The following is an 18,922-nucleotide window of genomic DNA, read 5'->3' on the forward strand; positions in this document are numbered from 1 at the left end:
CTGCACACAAACTCTTATCCACACCCCCATATCCAATCAAAACGTGAGACAATTCTATTGTGACCTCATACCAGCTGAGCACGATGTTACCTGTTGCCAGAGAGACGGTTTCTATGGTGTCGACGCTTAGCGCCACATAGACAGACAGAGCCAGCTAGCTAGAGATAATTGCAATAATGCAATAATGCAATAATTATTAGGGTGAAATGTTTAGTTAAACCGGTAGAATCAAACTTAACCGTTGCGGTTTAAAAGAGAGAAAACTAAAGATTTAATACTAGAATTTGAAAATGCGGCGCGCCTTTGTTGTTTTTTAATTGCAGAAACAACTGTGAAATACCAGAAGCAAAAAAACAAAAATGTTAACGTGCTAATGTAATATTACAATACGTGATCAAGGCGCGACAGCAATCATTTATTTAAAAGTATTTTTTGTTATTAGTACGGAATGCTAAAATGATTAAGTAATAGTGAATATGCATAACTAACTAGATTTCATGCTATTAATCTTGTATTATAACATCGTTTATTTAACGTACTGGCTGTATTGCATATCATTTATGGTGACATACGAATTTAATTGACTATTTAATTCAACTACCAACTAAGATCACTTCCCCCCCGGATATTTTAAGTAAGTTATCGAGCCTAATCATTACTTTCGTCTTGGTTTTAATGATATTGTCTTAGCTTCGCTTCTATTATTATAGAAAACTAAATTAATACGTATAATTTCAATATTAAATGGAAATGTCTGATAAACATCTGCTTGAAATCAGGAATGAGAATCATTTATAAATTGTACAATATAGACCAACTATACAGATCCGGTAACAATCAATTCAAGATAAATAAATAAATAAATGAAATAAATATTAAATAAACATTTCGGAATTACAAAAAAAAAAAGCAAAATGTTCCAATAATAAACTTTACATAAGTGCTGAACTAACCATATAAAGTAATTCAAATGTAGTACAAGAATAAATATTTTTAAACAAAATGTCGTTCAGAAATATTCCGTTGGCGACGGTTACAATTGGCCCCGAATCGTGGCGTGATGTAACCGTAAACGCCATCAGACTGTCCGACCGGTTAGTGAAGACTTTAGCCCCGTGCAGGTCAGGGGCCAGGAATGGCAGTTCTAGCGGCAGCCCGGTCATTCAACTCGGCGAAGAACCAGGAAACACCGCGGCTCAGGATCAGCAACTCGGGCCTCGTAATAGCGATCTCAATCTACCCCGTGGAAAGTGTACCAACGGATTTGAAGCTGAAAGCGGAATGGAAAAAACAGGACCTGGCAAATATAGAGCTGTTTCTGCACCGCATCATAACTTACATGTAAGTGTTTGTAAATTGCCTGGCTTCTATTTAACATATTGTGAAATATTCAGCAGTCACTTCCCTCTACAGGGGTCTCCAAACCTGGTCCTGGAGTGCCGGTGTCCCTCCTGGTTTTTGTTCAAGCTGTACACTAATTAATTGGAACAATTAAGATTCTACTAAGCACTTAATTGTTCCAATTAAGTAATTTAGTGTACAGCTTGAACAAAAACCAGGGGGACACCGGCCCTCCAGGACCAGGTTTGGAGACCCCTGCTTTAATGTCCTGGGGACCCCCTGTGTCTTTTGGTTTTCATTCCAACTGAGTTTACAATTACTTAATTAACCCTTAATTGAACTAAATGTGCTTAATTAGACCTTTTTAATTGTTCTCAATTCCTAAAAAGTTGTAGATTTCAAGTTACTTATAAAATTGTATAGCTAACTTGAAATTTCAAACTGTTTAAAAGCTGAAAACAATTTAAAAAGGCTACAGACTCGTGATTCATGCTTTAATGAGACGCGTGATCAGTTCATTCAGAGCACATTTATCAAGGTGTCTTACTAAACCTGAAGTTTAATAACCCAGGGCTGGGTGCTCGAGTCTGATGCTCTTGGTGTGTTTCCAGGTGTCGTTGAAAGCAGGGGACGCCCCCCCTTCCTTCCTGCGGGTTCACCTAGCGGAACGCAGCTCCCACCTCACCCGTTCTTACACCAGGGCCGTCCGCTCGCTGGTCACTGAGCTGAGGCTGCAGGCCGTCCACACCAACGACGACACCAAGAGGCTGCTGCGCAGTCGAGAGACCCTGGAGAAGAGCCTGGCGGACCTGCGCAAAGACCTGCTGCTCAACAAGAGCAGCGTGGACACGAGGAGGCTCCGACCGGCCCCCAGGGAGAGGGTGAGGCCGGGACAGGGCAAGGACAAGGACTCTGAGCTTCTGGGTGTTTACCTGGAAATGCAGAGATGACACGTTTCTGTGGAAATAGGAGTGCTATATCAGATTGAGGGTGGGCTGTACCAGGCACCTGCAATGTCTCACTCCATTACTAAATTAAATTCTGGTATATATATATATATATATATATATATATATATATATATATATATATATATAGCTCAAAGAGCCAGCTGCCCTATATATATGTATAATATAGATCTCAGATAGTTTGTATTAAATGGAAATAACTGATGCAACACTTTTCGTACAGAAATAAAAGCAACAAGAGCCATTAAATACAAACCTGTGCTATATGCGTGACGCGTGACCTATATTTTTGGAAAAAAAGTGGTAATGGGAGAGGGGCCCACATATTTTTTCTACTGGTCTAATGGCTCCGGTAGGTGATCACAGTATACAAATAGATGTATGAAATACAAAAAGAATGATTGAATGTTTCTTTTCCTGGCTAGGTGCGTGACGGTGCAGACTATCTTCTGGAAGCAGAGAGAAAGCTGTTGATTGAGCTGAAATCAGAACTGGAAATACGACTCAAAATGACAAGACACCAGCTTGAGGTAAGAAGCATGCCTGGTCTGCCTGCCTGCCTGCCTGTTCAATTGTTTGTGATTTTTTGTCTTTTTTAAAAGCCCCATACTAATCAACCTGGTTCTTTCAGTATTATCAGATGTTCTGAGGAGTTTGATCCTCTACAGCAGAATGGCCCATCTCTTATAAAAACAAAGTCACTTTTCAAAAAGACACATGATAACTAACTTCATAGTTGCAGTGTCTTATACTGAAAAATAAATACAAGTTTGCAGAGGGATCTATATTAGTATTTTGAAGATTAGTTTACTGCTGTTTTTGAGTAGGGTTATCTAGTCTGTAGTTCTAGAGTGGTCTGCAAGTTTCCAGTGGAAAGTTTGTATACAGATCTGCAGCGTTGAAAGACATTTAAGAATGAAATGTTTCTTGATATCTAATGTAAGGTTACTGGGATAGTTTGTAGTTTTGGTCCATTAAGATTGGCCTTGAACACTAATGCTGTCTGGTTAGATGCTGTGCTCCTGTCGGAAGAGGCTGCTGGATTGCGCTGCAGAGAGGTCCAGGGTTCTAGACCTCTTCCCCAACTCTTTTGCGGACTGGACGCGGAGCCACAGCTGCAGCCCTCCCTCTCCGCCCCCCTCCCCTTCCCCTTCTCAGAGCAGAGAGCTCCTGAAGGCCAGTCCTGCAACACCCTGCACTCCAGGTACACACTCAAGGGCAGCTTTCGATTGCTAAAACTCTTATTGTATGCTGTCATACACGATGAAATGGTTGCAGAAATGTATGTGCTGCCCTGCTCTTCCATTCGCTATGAAGGTCTCAGATCAGGTCAGTGACAATAGGCTTATTCATAAGGAGCTGGCAAACCATGGTGTTTATTGCAGGGTTTTCAATGTCAGAACGCCACAAGAAGGGAGACTAGTTGAATTAGAGGGAGTCTGTAACAGTTTTATTGAACTTCATGGGGAAAGGCAGTTTTAAGGGCCCCCCCTGGTAAAGGCACAACTGCGTGGTGTGTAGGGTGAGTCACACAGTCAGGTAAGAGCAGGTTCCTGGCTGGGGATAGCATTGGCTCTGGCGTTAGGTTAGGGAGGCAAAACCGACAGGAACGACTGTTTCTCCTTATCGCACTACGGTGCCCCCTACTTGCGAGGCACCCAGTGCGCTCAAGAGCACACCCGCAGGGCTGGCCTTTGTCCTACAGGGGTCGTTAGCTTGCATCTGCTTCAGAGCTCCTGGGTGTAATGAAGCGATTGGCCTGGGGATCAGAGGACACACGCTAACTTTCTCCTGTGCTGTTGTGGGGAGTCACTGCAGTGAGGGAACATAATTGGACATTCTAAATTGGAATGAAACATTTATATGTATATTAACATACAGTCAAGTGGTGTTTTGGGTCTACAGTACTGATCCTATGAAGCATTTAGAGTTCTCATAGTGCTCACGCATCAATCCCCTTTCCATGAAGCAAAAAGCTTACAAAGAACGATGTTGCTGCAGATTTCAATATTCCCGTTAACACTTTGTCAACCATTCTGAAAAACTGGGATTACAATAATACTACTTACTGATAATACCAGTCCCTTGAAATCTGTATTCACATGAAAATTGACTGTGTATTTCAACCAAAAAGTGTGTGTCACTTACCAAAAAGAAGGTGACCTGACTGTTACTGAGGAGCTAGAACTGACAGAATCATATATCTCTCTTCCCCCCCCCCTCTCTCACACCCCCCTCTCTCCCCCCTCTCGCACACTTCCCTCTCACACCCCTCTCTCATTCCCCTCTCTCCCCCTTTCTCACACCCCCCCCTCTCCCCCTCTCTCTCACACCCCTCTCTCACACACCCCTCTCCCCTTTCTCACACCACCCTCTCTCCCCCTCTCTCACTCCCCCCTCTCTCACACCCCCCTCTCACACCCCTCTCTCCCACTCCCTCACTCCCCCTCTCTCACACCCCCCTCTCCCCTCTCTCAGAATGCCAGGAGGCCCTGCAGGCCGCTCGGACAGCTTGCCTCCAGTCCAGGGCTCTGTGTCGGGAGGTGAAGGAAGCGGTGGATCAGGCCGTGTCTCTGGGACGCGCCGCACACAAAGCCACCAACGAAGGCCTCACACAGAAGATAGCTGAGACTGTTAACCTCACAGTACGGGAGCCCTGTGCTTTTTATTACACCCTGTTTATTTCCTGTGCTTTCCTCCTCTCCTAACCTCCTGTACTATTTAACTTTATTTATACACCATTCCATTATAGTGATTTAGCGGCGTTGTTAAAGGTTTTGTAGCATTCACTGTACAGTCTCAAATTGTGAAAGAAATATGATATTGCAAAGATTTTTGTTTAAAACATCTGGTATTACACAAAGAAAGTTTCCTTGCCTTCCCTGCCAGGAATTCTGTTACACGTCCTTTCACCTTTTGGGAATCAAGCGTATCCATTGGCTACAATGCATGTCAGTCGTTGAGGGAAGCAGCTGGTTGGTTACTGACAGCTGGTGGGGACAGTTTCACTCTCCAGGTGAAATGACCATAAAAAGCACAAGCCCATCTTAAAGCAAGGCCTGCAAACCGAGCTTTCTTTTCACGCAGTTGTAGTTCTAGATACCGCGTGGATCCCATTCAAAACTGCCTGTTTGAGACTTGCAGGGTGGCACGTGTACGGTATGATGTTGTCACCTCCGATCGCTCCTCAGCGCATGAATGGAGTGCTCTGTGTGCTTGTGTGTTTCAGCAACACCTGCAGGTGAGCTCAGGGGAGTCCCGGGTTGCGATCCAGAGAATCCAGCGCTGGTACGATGAGAACGAGCACTCGGAGGGGCGGGTCCTGGTGAGTGCTGCTCCACGAGAACACACCCTTTATATAGAAAAGATTCAAGTGTAAGCAAGCTTGCTTATTGACCTACACATAATCCTAAAAAAATTTGACCCAAAGTGTCACTAAACAGCACAGGCAAATGTTATTTTGAATCAACACCATAATTGAGTTTCTAAACGAAAGGTCAGAACGACTCTTAAGAAGCAGCAATGCTTATTGTGGCCTCAATACAATTAAAAAAACAGGCCCATTGCTTCTTTATTTTTTAATAAATAAAAAGCTACAGTAGAATCCAATGCTTTATTATTTTGAATGAACACATCCTTACGAAGTTGCTCAGTTATATAAAAAAAAAAGCCAATGTAGTACCTACAGGGCATGAATATGTTGTAACTGGGTTATTACAAATGGTTCCTACAGTAAATGTGTTACCTGCTGCAATAACATGGTACACAGTTATTGCCATGTTGTCACATGTTTATGTATAGCCTCTAATCTAAAGTGCTACCACAAATCTTACAACTGAGCAACTACAGTGTTCATTGAAAATAATGAAGCATTTGATTGTACTGGGACTGTAGCTTTTACTGGGGCATAGTTCTTGAATGATCAAGCTGCAGAGTTGAGTGCTATCTCATGCCTGTTTCTTCCTCCCTCACAGGGTCCGGTGTCCAGCGCTGACTTGCTCACTAGAGAGCGTCTTGACCGTCCGCAGGTCCAGGTCTATCAGAGACACGCCGGGACTCAGCTGCCAGAGGCCACTGCCATCGTACAGGTCAGCAGCCAGCTGGACTGACATACTGGATCATTTATTTACTTATTTTCATTTTATACATACAAGCAACCATGTTGCTCAAATCAAATCAAATGTTGGTGTTGCTTCCCAAACTCATCACAAGAGGAAAAGCTCATCTATAACAATAGTGAAATAAATCTCATCAGGAATTCTTATTGTCGGAACTCTATGCCAAGTAGATTACTGCGCATTGACAAAGTACTGTACGTTGAAATTACTGCAGAAACAGCATACAGAAACAAATCAGAGTCCATTATATAAACCGTACAAGACCCAGTGTTGTGTAAAACAAATGCTCTTTAAAAAGACACCTGCAAAAACCGAAGGCATTTCAATGAACAATGAACTTCCCTGTAATGAAAAAAAAACATCCGACTGCATCTCGTTAGCAGCAGCAATGAACTCCAGCAGCCCATCACAACTATCTGCAGGGAAGCTCGCACAAATGTAGAAGGTGAGACTTATAATCACTCTGAATCGTCTGGTTTTACAGACCCTGGTTAGCACTAATCTTGTACTAACGTTTTGGAGATAACAGTAGGTAGTCCAAGATTAGCACTAAACGGGGTCTGTGAAACCAGCCATTATCCTCCCAGTAATAACGCAAAAAGACCTTGTGGGGAACTAACTCGAAGCATGTTTTAATGGTCTTCAGTAGAGAAGCTATTGCTAAACGGAAACAATATAAAAACTGGAAAGCAAGTAACATGAATGACACGTGGGTACACCCTAATTATTCTGCCTTCAAGTGATGTGTAATTCCCTCTCCCGCCACAGGGTTACGCTGCCCTCCGGCAGTCTCTCCTGAACACCAGCCAGGACCTGGGCCTGCTGCACCGGACTCGTCTGCAGCTGGAGGAGAACATGCAGGGGAAGAGGGCAGCGGCCGGCCTGGACTCAGCTATCGCCAGGCTGCGTCGGAGGAACTCTGACCACCGCTGGACCGTGCCCCACCTCAAATAAAGACCCGCTTCATTTAACAGCGTGTTCTGTGTGTTTAAAATAAGATCTGTGCTAATCAGGGGGGTTTTGATTGATCGAAACAGATTTGGAGGAATAGCCTCCCATTGAGAGCGTAGGACTCAAAGTATTGAAGTTACACTGTGGTAGAGTGTCTTACTCTGGCATTGCCTGTGCAGCGTGCTGTACTTTATCAGAAAGAATGCAGCTGGACCTTGACCACTGTGTTTAACACCTCTCTTTAAAACCTGTTTGCCACCAGGTAAGGCTACACCTAACAGTAGAGGATGTTATACATCTTCAATCTCTGTTCTAACTCAATAAATAACATTTAAAAAGTAGTCATGCATAGTCAATTGCAGTGTTAAAATAATTTCTGCTTAAAAAATATAATGAATGATTTCGTTTTTTTTTTCTATTCTGTTCTCTTGTGGGATACACGTTTGACGACCTCTTAAATTAATTATTCATGAGCTGCTCTTTCTCAGCCAGTCAAGGGGAGTGGGGAGGAGCTGAATCCTTAACCCCGCCTTTCTCTGACGTCTTAAAGCATGCAGTGTTTCGAACCAGTATTATGAAGAGTGAAGGGTGCTGTGTATTTGAATATATATGAATCATGGATTGTTATTACAATCATATTATTATACTGAACTGTTTTTAAATGACATCATATTATGGGATTTTTTTTGCCATATAATAAACTAATTTGATTGATACTGATGTGTGTTTTGTTGTGTCTGTGTTTTATTTTGTAAGTGTATTTTTAAACAGAATGCCGACATTTACACGTGAGCCTTCAAATTTCTCTTATAAGGATCGCAGTGTGTATCTGAAGTACGCTCCCCCTGCAACAATGCTAGTTTTCGGCACTCACTTCAATCAGCGAGCTAGCATTGTTGTAGGAGGAAGTATGATCTGGATACACTACAATGCTTAGAAGAAAACATATTTCTCCTGGTGAACGTTCATAATTAAAAGCTGAAGAAACTAAACATACACCACTGTTAATATATAGATGATATTTTGCTAATGATTGTAAACATTTAAAAAACCCGTAACGTGCCCCGGGTAACCCGATTGGTAGGATTTGTGCCTCTTCAAAGATGACAGCGGTTTCAACTTCATCATGGTAGCGGAGCTGTCTTCCATTGCCCTTAGCAAAGATGGCACCTATTTCGGCTTCATGCTTATTTCTGTGCATGCGCATTACCCTCAATGCTGCCGCCGGATGTGAGCTCTGCCCCTGCATATGAGACTGTGAAACCCCGTCCCAGGCCCTCTTTCCTCGCTGATATCGTAGAGACGGACAGCGTTCACAAGTGAGTCCGAAACTTAAACTTTAAAATGAATGACTAGGACCGACTGGGAAAGGAATAAAACGTGTACGTGGCGTTAGAGGAAAATCTCAACGTTATCAAATGTAGATTTGTGTTTTAGTTTGGTGTAGTGGTGTGACGTTTTATACTGTGTAACTTATGTTGGTGTGTCCTGTGTCAGTGGCGGTGTGTTATACAGAGGGATGCAGCCGAAGCTCTTCGGAAACACGATTTATAACATTCCGGGAATAACCGAAGCGTGTTGGCCGTTTTATATATTTTTTTGTGGTGGGGGTGGTAAATTGCAAAAAAAAAAAAAATATGTTAGTGAACAACAGTTTTTGTTTCTGGAAACCGGTCACATATATAGTATAAATTATCCAAATGTAGGCCCAAGTCGCTCTACTGAAATTGAAGGCGGGCGCATTTCACTCCACGCGTGGCTGTGGCACGCTGTTTTTTGCCCTGTTTATTTTATCTCGCAGTTCTTAAACTAGTTCCAGTACTTTATCGTCACGGCTGCTAGATGAATCACGCTCCCAAACCGGGGACCCGGGCTTGCTTTGTGTGAAGGCCGTGCTCCACGTTGCGTGCAGCGTGCTTGTCTGTACGCCTGCATAGTCCTCCGCGGCGAGTGTGCAGACCTTACCTGTAACAGTGAGACCCCATACAGCCTCTTAATGATGTAGTCGGTGATATATATTAATAGGGAATGTATGACCATTGTAGGTGTTAGTCGTTGACTTGTGGTTTGGTTGCAAAGTGTGAATCCTACCAGTGCTGTTGTCACTTTAGGAAGACCAGTGTATCTCGTGTATGTATACCAATTATACTTTAGTTAGAAAATACATAACTGTCGCGGTTAAGCGCTGGCTAGCGGGTTTAGAACTGTTCATATTGTTTTGGAGCTGAAGTGTGCGTCTTCCATCCCTGATGAGTTCATGTTCTGACCTTGGTCTAAGGCGGTCTTTCTATATAAGAAAGTAGCCGGGAGGCTAAACCCCACAGTGGAACAAGCTAGTAAATAAACGCCTCCTGAAAAAAAGAATTGCATTTTGTTGTGAAACCGAACAAGATTTCTGTGCAACACGATCTGTAAGCATTGAGTGAAGACGCCATGTTTGTGTCTTAAAATCCACAGCTTTATACTGTCCTGTATTACAAACCATATACTGAATCATTGCGCAAAACATGTTTTGCATGCAATTCGTTTATTATATTGAGCACCGGAGGCATTTTTTATAAATTGCGACTTATTTTCATTTGCAGTATGTACATATTGTGGTATTTGAAAGCTTATTTGTGAAACCTGGGAGTCTGTGCTTTTTAAAAGGCACCCTGAGTGGGAGGGAGGTGGGTATGGTGGAGATACAGGATCAATGTCCCAGATGGCCCCAAACGGCAATAGGAACTAATCCAGTATTATAGTTGGTATGAATACAAAGTATATGCATTTCAACAAAGTCCATAATTAATGGTGGTTGAACTGATTGCTCGTAGTACAGCCTTGGTGTACTGATGCATTTAAAAGTAGGAGTCAATTGCATGGTACAATTATTTGACTTTACCTGGCTTGTTATAGTAATGATCTGGCACATATGCCTCCAAACATCCACTCACCAAATCTGCACCTTTTCTTATTGCCCACGATGCTGCCTGTGTGAGCGAGACTAGAGTCACATCAGACACCCTCTCATTGTCCTGGTGTGCTAGAGTCCTCGCAGATCAAACTCTGCTTATTCATTGGCTGAAGCGACACTAGCCCAGCCAATCACCAGCTCGGAGACACTCTCCTTCTGTTTCCTATGCAGGGGATGACCTCCTGTGTGTAATTTCTTTCATGTGATTTCTGATGACTGATGTAGGCTGTTTCTCTTGCTTCAGGATGACCGAGTGGGAGAATGCCCCAGCTGCTGTGGCTGAATCGCCCGAGATCAAGCTCTTTGGGAAATGGAGCACTGATGATGTGCAGATCAACGACATCTCCCTTCAGGTACCCTGTGCCCCTCTATCACCAACAATTAATCATGTAACCAAGAGGAACTTCACCTGAGAATTAAAGAACATGCAGGGGTTGAAACTCACTATCCCTGCACTCAGACCCAACTTTTCAGAACTACTTATGTTAGTGAATATAACAGAGATGACCAGGAGGCAGGAGTTTTAACAGCCAGGCCCTGTTTAAATAGGCTCTGAATTTCACAGAATAAACAATTTACACCCGAGTCTATTAGGGATGTTTCATTCAGCTGTGAAGGAGGAACGATTTATTTCACATTAAACTCCTGCCTCTTGATCGTATTAATGTTCTCAATTGAGGGTAGTTCTGAAACTTGGGAATGGGTGCAGCAGGGCTAGTCTTGAAATGGCTTCAGTATCTTGCACTAAAATAAATAAACGGGTACACATACACAGTGGGCACCGTTTTATCGGGACGCCTCGGGAGATATCGAAATATCCCGACTAAGCAGCTGTCCCAATTAGAGGCTTTGAGAAGACCTTAGTCTCACTTGCATTCATAATTTACAACATGCGCAAGGTGTTTTTATATATTTTTAAATGAAATTAAAGAATGAAATCTGATTATGAATAAATGTTAAATGCATCATTTGAAATAAGGTTTTTTTTATTATTCCGAGACAAATCCCCGTTTTATTTTTAAATGAGAAATTAAATCACATCTGATTAAGGCAAGACACCTGCAATTTTGCCGTGCCAACTTTATTTGCCACAGGAGACTCCAGCTACTTCAGGAGTTCAGCATAGTTTACGCAGTTTATGCATGTCACAGCGTAATCCCGTAATGACTGCACTTAATCTGAAAAGTGATCTCCATTCATCATTTGAAAATATTGTATCCCAATTAAATGAAGTGGGAAGAACCGTCCCCCAGTTGGTGCCCCATTTTAAACAGAAATCCCGATTGTCAGTATCTTGATTAGGCAACTATACTATATATTCATGCTCCAAGAAATTAATATCCAGATATGAAATAGTGTTATATCCTAAAACCCTGCAACACTGGGTAAAAAGAGGGGTGTGAGCGAGACTAGAGTCACATCCTGACACCCTCTCATTGTCCTGGTGTGCTAGAGTCCTCGCAGATCAAACTCTATGCTTATTCATTGGCTGAAGCGACACTAGCCCAGCCGATCACCAGCTCAGAGACACTCACTCAGCAAGTGCTGTATCTTTAGCTTATCACTGCAGTTGTATAGGGAGTTTTATCCGAGGGGATTGTGTAGTTCTGAACCTTGTCTTGTATTCCGACTCCCTCCTCTTCGCACTAATTAAAGAGGTGGTTTTAATGTCTCGAATACAGTTCTGCAAAAAACATGAAACCAATTTAAGTGTAGGCGTATTTAAGATGCTGTCGGTCGGAACTAGGAATTGGCAGTGTTAAGTTGAGGTTAATCAAAGCTAGGAATTGGGACTGTTAAATATACACTTGTTCCTCTCGCTGGAGGAGTGTGTATTTCCTTTACAAGAAAGGAGATGCGGCTCCCATTGCATAGCAGTTTGATCCAGACTTGGTTTTGCTGAGACAGACCTGAGCTTGTTACCTTTCTACTGTTCGCTCATCCAGCTTGTATTAAAACCTGGAAAGACTTCTACTGCTATGCAGTAGAAGTCTCTTTCCATCCCTGTATTATAATCATACTAATATTTACCCTCTTGTCTCGCAGGACTACATCGCCTGCAAGGAGAAGTATGCCAAGTACCTCCCTCACAGCGGGGGGCGCTACGCTGCCAAGCGGTTCCGCAAGGCCCAGTGCCCCATTGTGGAGAGGCTGACCAACTCCATGATGATGCACGGCCGCAACAACGGCAAGAAGCTGCTGACCTGCCGCATCGTGAAGCACGCCTTCGAGATCATCCACCTGCTCACCGGAGAGGTTAGTGCGCCCGGACGCGTTCCCACGCTTCTATTACACAGCTCTCAATCAGACATCGAGGATTGTTACACATGCCAGTTTACATACCCCTGCTCACTTTAGAGGTCGGTGCACCAGCGTTATCAAACCTGTATTGCACAGCTCTCAATCAGAGAGGTCCTTAGAAACAATCAGTATTGTTACACATGTGTCAGTTAACCTACACCTGCTCACCTTCGCAGTCAGTGCACCCAGACGCGTTGCCAAACCTTCGTTTTTACACTTCTCATAAGTCATTCATCTATTGACAGGAGGGCTTAGAAAACCTTTTTTAATGCTTATAAATATATATGTCATGCATGTACAGCAGTGTTATGGTGCACTTTTTATAATGGTGTGTTGTCAGGTGTTGTGTTGAATCTTCTGTTCGTACAGAACAGTTATCTATTGCTGTTATCTATCTGCTTTCTCGGACAGTGTCAAACCTCTTCCCCTAACCAGCAGTGTTTTTATACCCTTTCATTACACCTCTGTCTTATTAAATATTGACTGGGAAGGTCTGTGTCCATACGCGCACCCTCAATAGTGACATGGATCTTACCAGCAGCCTTTTTGAACCTTTGTTGCGTATATGTGTAGTGCTATTGTCAAGTGTCGGTACTTGGTGTCGGTCTCTCGTTGTCACTGGTGTGTGTGTCAGTAGCGGAAGCCTAGTCAGGATATTTTACCTGGAATAATCTCATGAAGTTTATGTAACATTTATATTAAACTCTTAAAGCTCTCTCGTGTGTGAGCGAGACTAGAGTCACATCCTGACACCCTCTCATTGTCCTGGTGTGCTAGAGTCCTCGTAGATCAAACTCTCTGCTTATTCATTGGCTGAAGCGACACTAGCTCAGCCAATCACCAGCTCGGAGACACTCTGTTACACCAGACAATTCTGTTAAATATATTTTTATATTAGTGCAGTATCTCCATATTGCATTTTAAACTTATTGTAGTGTGAAAATGTGTAAAATGGAATGCTTAACATGAAAGAACCACCTAAGAAGGCACTATGTCTTTACCAGAGGTACAATCAACAAGCATTTCCTAATCAAAGTAATTGACAATCGATGCATTGAGAACTCAAAAGCCTTTTTTTAAAAAAAAAACAAAAACAAACTGAAATGACATGTTACTGAGTAACTTGCTGCATGAGATTCCACTGGGGCACCAGGTTGATTAATCCGTCAATGTTGTAATTCTGGTTTGCAAATTTTAAAAGCATTGGTGATTGCTAATCTATTAACTGTTGCATCTCCAAGTGTGTGCTGCAGAGCTCTAACCTGCCTCTCTCTCTGGTTGCTTCAGAACCCCCTGCAGGTTCTGGTGAACGCCATCATTAACAGCGGACCCCGTGAGGACTCGACCCGTATTGGACGGGCCGGGACAGTGAGGAGACAGGCTGTGGACGTGTCCCCCCTGCGTAGAGTCAACCAGGTGAGCAGGACGGGAGGAGTGTTTGTAACCAATCAGAAAACCACTTTTTGGGGTTGTGAAGTACTGTACTGTACAAATCCTAATGATTGCCTGTGTGAGCGAGACTAGAGTCACATCCTGACACCCTCTCATTGCCCTGGTGTGCTAGAGTCCTCGTAGATCAGACTCTCTGCTTATTCATTGGCTGAGGCGACACTAGCCCAGCCAATCACCAGCTCAGAGACAGCCACGTTGGTTCTTTTGTAGTTGATTTTAATCCAAAGTGAAATGTGGTGCGTTAACAACATATCAAACTCCATGGGGTTTGGGGGAATGAATGCTTTTGAATCCCATTAAACCCACCAACCCGATTCCTCGTCCAAATTGGATTACATATGGAGAGGATTTGGGAAGTGATTTCAAATAGGTAGATTGTGCAGCCCAGATGCCCCTGAGTGCGGACTGGGCTGCAGTGTGTTTTGTTGGACTGGAAGTGTATTGAAGGAGCTTGTAGTAACTGGAGTGGGGTGTGCTTCTGCTTGTTTTTAGGCTATCTGGCTGCTGTGCACCGGTGCCAGGGAAGCTGCATTCAGAAACATCAAGACCATCGCAGAGTGTCTGGCTGACGAGCTGATCAATGCTGCTAAGGTAAGATAACGCCAGAAAACGTAATATAAAAACTTGACAAATCACACCAGTTTGTGCCTACAAATGATCATTGTTCTAATAGCCATTGGGGGTGTTTTTGGGTAGTGCTTTGTGTTTGCCCCGACCCCCCACAATTATTAAAGGTGTATACTTTTTCAGCTCAATCCAGCGAGTTTAGTCACCTAGCAGACGCTTTTATCCAAAGCGACTGAGACTAAGGGGTGACTAACTATGCATCACAACTGCTGCTGCAGAGTCACTTACAATAAATAGGACCTCGGTTTTAAGTCTCATCCCAAGGACAGAGCACAAGGTTGTGGATTTGAACAGGGTGCCTCCTGGTAGCAAGCCCTTTTCTTTAACCACTGGACCACGAGTAATGTCATAAGCTTTTATAGAAAAACTTTCATAAACTAAAACAAAACTGCGTATGTGCTGCAGTCTGCCACACCGTTCAACCATATTACAGTAGAGATCTCAGGAGTGAATTATTATAAATACACATGGAAAACACTTTTTTTTTTTTTTTTTTTAAGCAAAGACAGTTATTTGTGGAGGAAACCAAGTTGGTTATCGATACAATATGCACTAGCGGGCGAGACTAGAGTCACATCCGACACACTCTCGTTGTCTTGGTGTGCTAGAGTCCTCGCAGATCAAACTCTCTGCTTATTCATTGGCTGAAGCGACACTAGCTCAGCCAATCACCAGCTCAGAGACACTATTTTACCCAAAGTTCCCAAGATGAGTGAATCCCAAATTCCAGTTTTGCGTCCTGGGAAACCAGGGTCATGGCAGAGCGAACTACTGCATTCTGTCTTGAAAAATGTGCCTGCCGTTTTTGCTTAAATGAGATGGCAATTGGCTAATCCATAAGCATTTGAAAGCAATCTCCCTTTGTGTAACCCCTCCCTTCCCCTTCTGTTCCAGGGTTCATCCAACTCCTACGCCATCAAGAAAAAGGATGAGCTGGAACGTGTGGCCAAGTCCAACCGTTAAAGCAGCTCTGTGTGTTCGCCTGTTGTGGGTGTACGATGTTGTACAATAAAAACAGAAAAAACCTTGCCACAAAACACCCGTCTCTCCGCTCTTCTGTTTTATTAACACTTCCAGCTGGGTTCACAGGTTGCAACTAGTACTTCTCTTCGGTAAGGCAGTCTTAAAATTAGTGCATATCGGGGTCTGTGAACCCTGATGATTCATGGGTAAATGTGCCTGTATTTAATTACATTTTGAAGACAATAGTCAGTGCTTGCACATATTAGTAGGCTTTACACTGTCCCTTCACCATTTGTCCATAAAACCAGGTATTAACATTTAGCAAAGTTAGAGAATTTGATTCTGGGTATATATGGGGTGGTGTCTGTGTGTGTCTCATGGACATTTTGTGTGTATCTGCTGACCTGCTAATCCAATTGTCATGGAACTTGGTATTAATATTTAGCACAAGTTAACAGTATCAGATTCTGGGTACATATGTAGTTGGTCCATCTGTCAATTTTTTGTTTTAGTTTTGCATATCAAATTGGGATTAAACATGACAAAACTAGATCTCCACAATTATTTACATGCGGTTTAACTTTCTGATCAAACTGATGGCTCTAATTTTGTCTTTACCTCTGGAGACGTGTATTCCGTGACTCTTGTGATTACACTTCACATCCAGCAGGTGGTGACACATCACACGATTCCAGATGGACACTTAAATAACTAAACACTTGAGAAATCGGTATTTTAATGAGGGTGGGTATCAAAGCTTTGGGCAGCAGCAGCTGGAAGTGTGGTTGTCACACCCCTAGGATCGTAATGAGGATAAGGTTATTTCGAAGGCCACCCTGTAACTATATGCTGTAACATGACGGGTTTTAAAAGTTAAATCCCTGAAAGTTTGCAGGTTCGACTGCACAGCAGCTTTATAAACGTATCTGTTTCATAGGTGACGTACAGGGGCTGTAGTTGCAGAAATTAACTTTTCTATTGCCTCTTACGTTGTCCATGTCTTATCACTTAATGCCCAATGTGCGTTGTAACGTTTAGACAGCTTAACATGGTACAAATACTCGCTGTGACTGAAGGGATACTTGCGTCACTGTGTCTGCCATTGGGGTCTCTGTATTTGTGCGTAGCTATTTGCATGTGTGTGTCAGCATAGCTATCTGAATTTTTCTGTGTGTTTATGAGCATGCCTCAATTTATCTGTGAGTGTCAGTATAGATAAATGATTCGTTTGGTCTGCGTGTGTATATGTAACAGCATGGGTCTCTGAATGTGTGTGTGTCAGTCTGCCTATCTGAATGTTTCTGTGTGTATTTCTCTGTGTTTCAAGCCTGGCTTTCTGAAATGTTCCTTGTTTGTGTGAGATTCTGTGCGTGCGTCATTCAGGGAAGTAAGTCTGATTCCTGACACAAGGCCCAGGTTGGTTGTAAACAATGATGCCACATTCCTGACAACACCCACATCTGTTATGTGCTTACCTTGAGCAAGAACATCGTGCCCTGGCTGTGTCAACAAGGCGCGTCTATAGCGTGTACACCACCTTGTCCGAAACCTTTAACTGTTTTTCATAAGAGATATAACTGTTATATTACAAAACATGTAGCACTGTTGGGCAAGGTGTTCCTTAAATAGAAAGGCCAGCCATAATTAATATATACAGGTGAGGGCATTTTCATGTTAGATGCAGGTATGTAAAACGCATTTCCCTAATTTATTTTTTAAGATATATTTGACAACACTTAAATGTAAATGGACCTTGGGGTATATGTTCTTCGTAAATGAATGACGCCGTTGGTGATGGCATTATAATAAATAGAAGTAAGTCAGTTGCAAGGCTCCAAATGTGTGTATTTTTTCGAAGACATTTGTTTGCAGTATAAACGTGATCAATTGTGGTGGGGCAAAAGACGTTCTTGGTAACAGACTTCATTAAAAACTAATGCCTAAAGGGAAACAGATCAATTATCTATCAAGCCCATGTAAAACATGCTTTCCAAACTTTAGCTGCTTTTCCAAACAGTTATGAGTCTATAATATATGTGGGGAATTGGATTTATACCAGAAGAGACTTTAGAAGTTTTTAGACTTCATCAAAACGTGACACAAGTGAATTTGAGGCTTCAGACAGAAGTGCTTTTGTCACAGTTCAGAGTTCGCTAGACCAGGCTCGACTATGTCTAGTTATTTCTGCGAAATTTTGGGGTTTTAAAGTAAAATTGAGTTTTTTTTTTTTTTTTTTCTGGCATAGCCCTAGGGCTCTTCTGTAATTGTTACACCATGACATGTCAAAGAAAATACAGCCCAACCAATTATCAAAACCTGTCACGGCAAATGACATTTAATAGAGAAAAGTGTAAGGCAATAAAAATGTGCATTATAAATACCATATAGAAGATACTGAAATTGAAGAAGGAATCTATGAAAAAGACCTAGGAGTTTATGTTGGCTCAGAAATGTCTTCATCTAGACAATGTGGGTAAGCTATAAAAAGGCCGACAAGATGCTCGGATATATTGTGAGAAGTGTTGAATTTAAATCAAGGGAAGTAACGTTAAAACTTTACAATGCATTAGTAAGACCTCACCTAGAATATTGTGTTCAGTTCTGGTCACCTCGTTACAAAAAGGATATTGCTGCTCTAGAAAGAGTGCAAAGAAGAGCAACCAGAATTATCCCAGGTTTAAAAGGCATGTCGTATGCAGACAGGCTAAAATAATTTAATCTATTCAGTCTTGAACAAAGAAGACTACGCGGTGATCTGATTCAAGCATTCAAAATCCTAAAAGGTATAGACAATGTCGACCCAGGGGACTTTCGACCTGAAAAAAGAAACAAGGACCAGTGGTCATAAATGGAGATTAGATAAAGGGGCCTCCAATAATCATCTCCCAAATATTGATTTCTACTTATCAATGTATTGCGTTTGCCCTTTCTGTCACTGACACAAACTGAATGTATTTCCTCATAAGAGCTGGCCATGCTAAAATACATTATTTTTATATATATATATATATATATAAAGCGTTTCTCTTGTGGTTTTTGTTATCTGTACTAAACAAGGTGAGTTTCCGACTATTTTATGAAGCCTAGTGTGTGCACATTTATATGACATAAGAACAAAAGAAGAACATAAGAAAGTTTACAAATGAGAAGAGGCCTAATCTCCATTTGTGACCCCTGTACCTGTGACCTTTATAGTTAGAGTTATAGGCACACATCTAACTACAGTAAAAAAAACAAAAACAAAG

The 18,922-nt window shown here is 42.3% G+C and overlaps 2 protein-coding genes and 5 non-coding genes across 7 annotated transcripts; all 7 read left to right on the forward strand.

The window, feature by feature from the left end:
* The first annotated feature begins 113 nt into the window (after nucleotides 1–113).
* Nucleotides 114–8,098, forward strand: LOC117971087 (coiled-coil domain-containing protein 105-like). Its single transcript, XM_059008809.1, has 8 exons — nucleotides 114–1,341; nucleotides 1,953–2,222; nucleotides 2,735–2,839; nucleotides 3,321–3,513; nucleotides 4,788–4,954; nucleotides 5,539–5,634; nucleotides 6,284–6,397; nucleotides 7,196–8,098. The coding sequence occupies exons 1-8, from the start codon at nucleotides 1,003–1,005 to the stop codon at nucleotides 7,379–7,381; spliced, it is 1,470 nt and encodes a 489-aa protein (XP_058864792.1). The 5' UTR covers nucleotides 114–1,002; the 3' UTR covers nucleotides 7,382–8,098.
* Nucleotides 8,099–8,578: 480 nt separating this feature from the next.
* Nucleotides 8,579–15,751, forward strand: LOC117964812 (small ribosomal subunit protein uS7). The gene is made up of 6 exons (XM_034909527.1): nucleotides 8,579–8,697; nucleotides 10,579–10,687; nucleotides 12,381–12,590; nucleotides 13,923–14,051; nucleotides 14,580–14,678; nucleotides 15,609–15,751. Exons 1-6 carry the CDS (start codon nucleotides 8,594–8,596, stop codon nucleotides 15,675–15,677), a joined length of 720 nt encoding a protein of 239 aa, XP_034765418.1. The 5' UTR covers nucleotides 8,579–8,593; the 3' UTR covers nucleotides 15,678–15,751.
* Nucleotides 10,358–10,485, forward strand: LOC117434282 (small nucleolar RNA SNORA3/SNORA45 family). Its single transcript, XR_004549045.2, has one exon. It is a non-coding gene; the product is annotated as a small nucleolar RNA SNORA3/SNORA45 family (small nucleolar RNA).
* On the forward strand, nucleotides 11,737–11,867 carry LOC117434283 (small nucleolar RNA SNORA3/SNORA45 family). Its single transcript, XR_004549046.1, has one exon. It is a non-coding gene; the product is annotated as a small nucleolar RNA SNORA3/SNORA45 family (small nucleolar RNA).
* On the forward strand, nucleotides 13,362–13,492 carry LOC117434284 (small nucleolar RNA SNORA3/SNORA45 family). Its single transcript, XR_004549047.3, has one exon. It is a non-coding gene; the product is annotated as a small nucleolar RNA SNORA3/SNORA45 family (small nucleolar RNA).
* Nucleotides 14,149–14,279, forward strand: LOC117434285 (small nucleolar RNA SNORA3/SNORA45 family). The gene has a single exon (XR_004549048.3). It is a non-coding gene; the product is annotated as a small nucleolar RNA SNORA3/SNORA45 family (small nucleolar RNA).
* Nucleotides 15,273–15,402, forward strand: LOC117434286 (small nucleolar RNA SNORA3/SNORA45 family). The gene has a single exon (XR_004549049.3). It is a non-coding gene; the product is annotated as a small nucleolar RNA SNORA3/SNORA45 family (small nucleolar RNA).
* Nucleotides 15,752–18,922: the final 3,171 nt, after the last annotated feature.

The sequence above is a fragment of the Acipenser ruthenus genome, chromosome 38 (genome assembly GCF_902713425.1).
Source record: "Acipenser ruthenus chromosome 38, fAciRut3.2 maternal haplotype, whole genome shotgun sequence".
Classification (NCBI taxonomy): domain Eukaryota; kingdom Metazoa; phylum Chordata; class Actinopteri; order Acipenseriformes; family Acipenseridae; genus Acipenser; species Acipenser ruthenus.

Bases quoted from the DNA above. Each gene is read 5' to 3' on its own strand.
- LOC117971087 (XM_059008809.1), top strand. From the start codon at position 1,003: ATGTCGTTCAGAAATATTCCGTTGGCGACGGTTACAATTGGCCCCGAA. The intron at 3,514-4,787 runs GTACACACTCAA...CCCCTCTCTCAG, and splicing joins TGCAACACCCTGCACTCCAG to AATGCCAGGAGGCCCTGCAG. The intron at 4,955-5,538 runs GTACGGGAGCCC...TGTGTGTTTCAG, and splicing joins CTGAGACTGTTAACCTCACA to CAACACCTGCAGGTGAGCTC.
- LOC117964812 (XM_034909527.1), top strand. From the start codon at position 8,594: ATGCTGCCGCCGGATGTGAGCTCTGCCCCTGCATATGAGACTGTGAAA. The intron at 14,052-14,579 runs GTGAGCAGGACG...GCTTGTTTTTAG, and splicing joins CCCTGCGTAGAGTCAACCAG to GCTATCTGGCTGCTGTGCAC. The intron at 14,679-15,608 runs GTAAGATAACGC...CTTCTGTTCCAG, and splicing joins AGCTGATCAATGCTGCTAAG to GGTTCATCCAACTCCTACGC.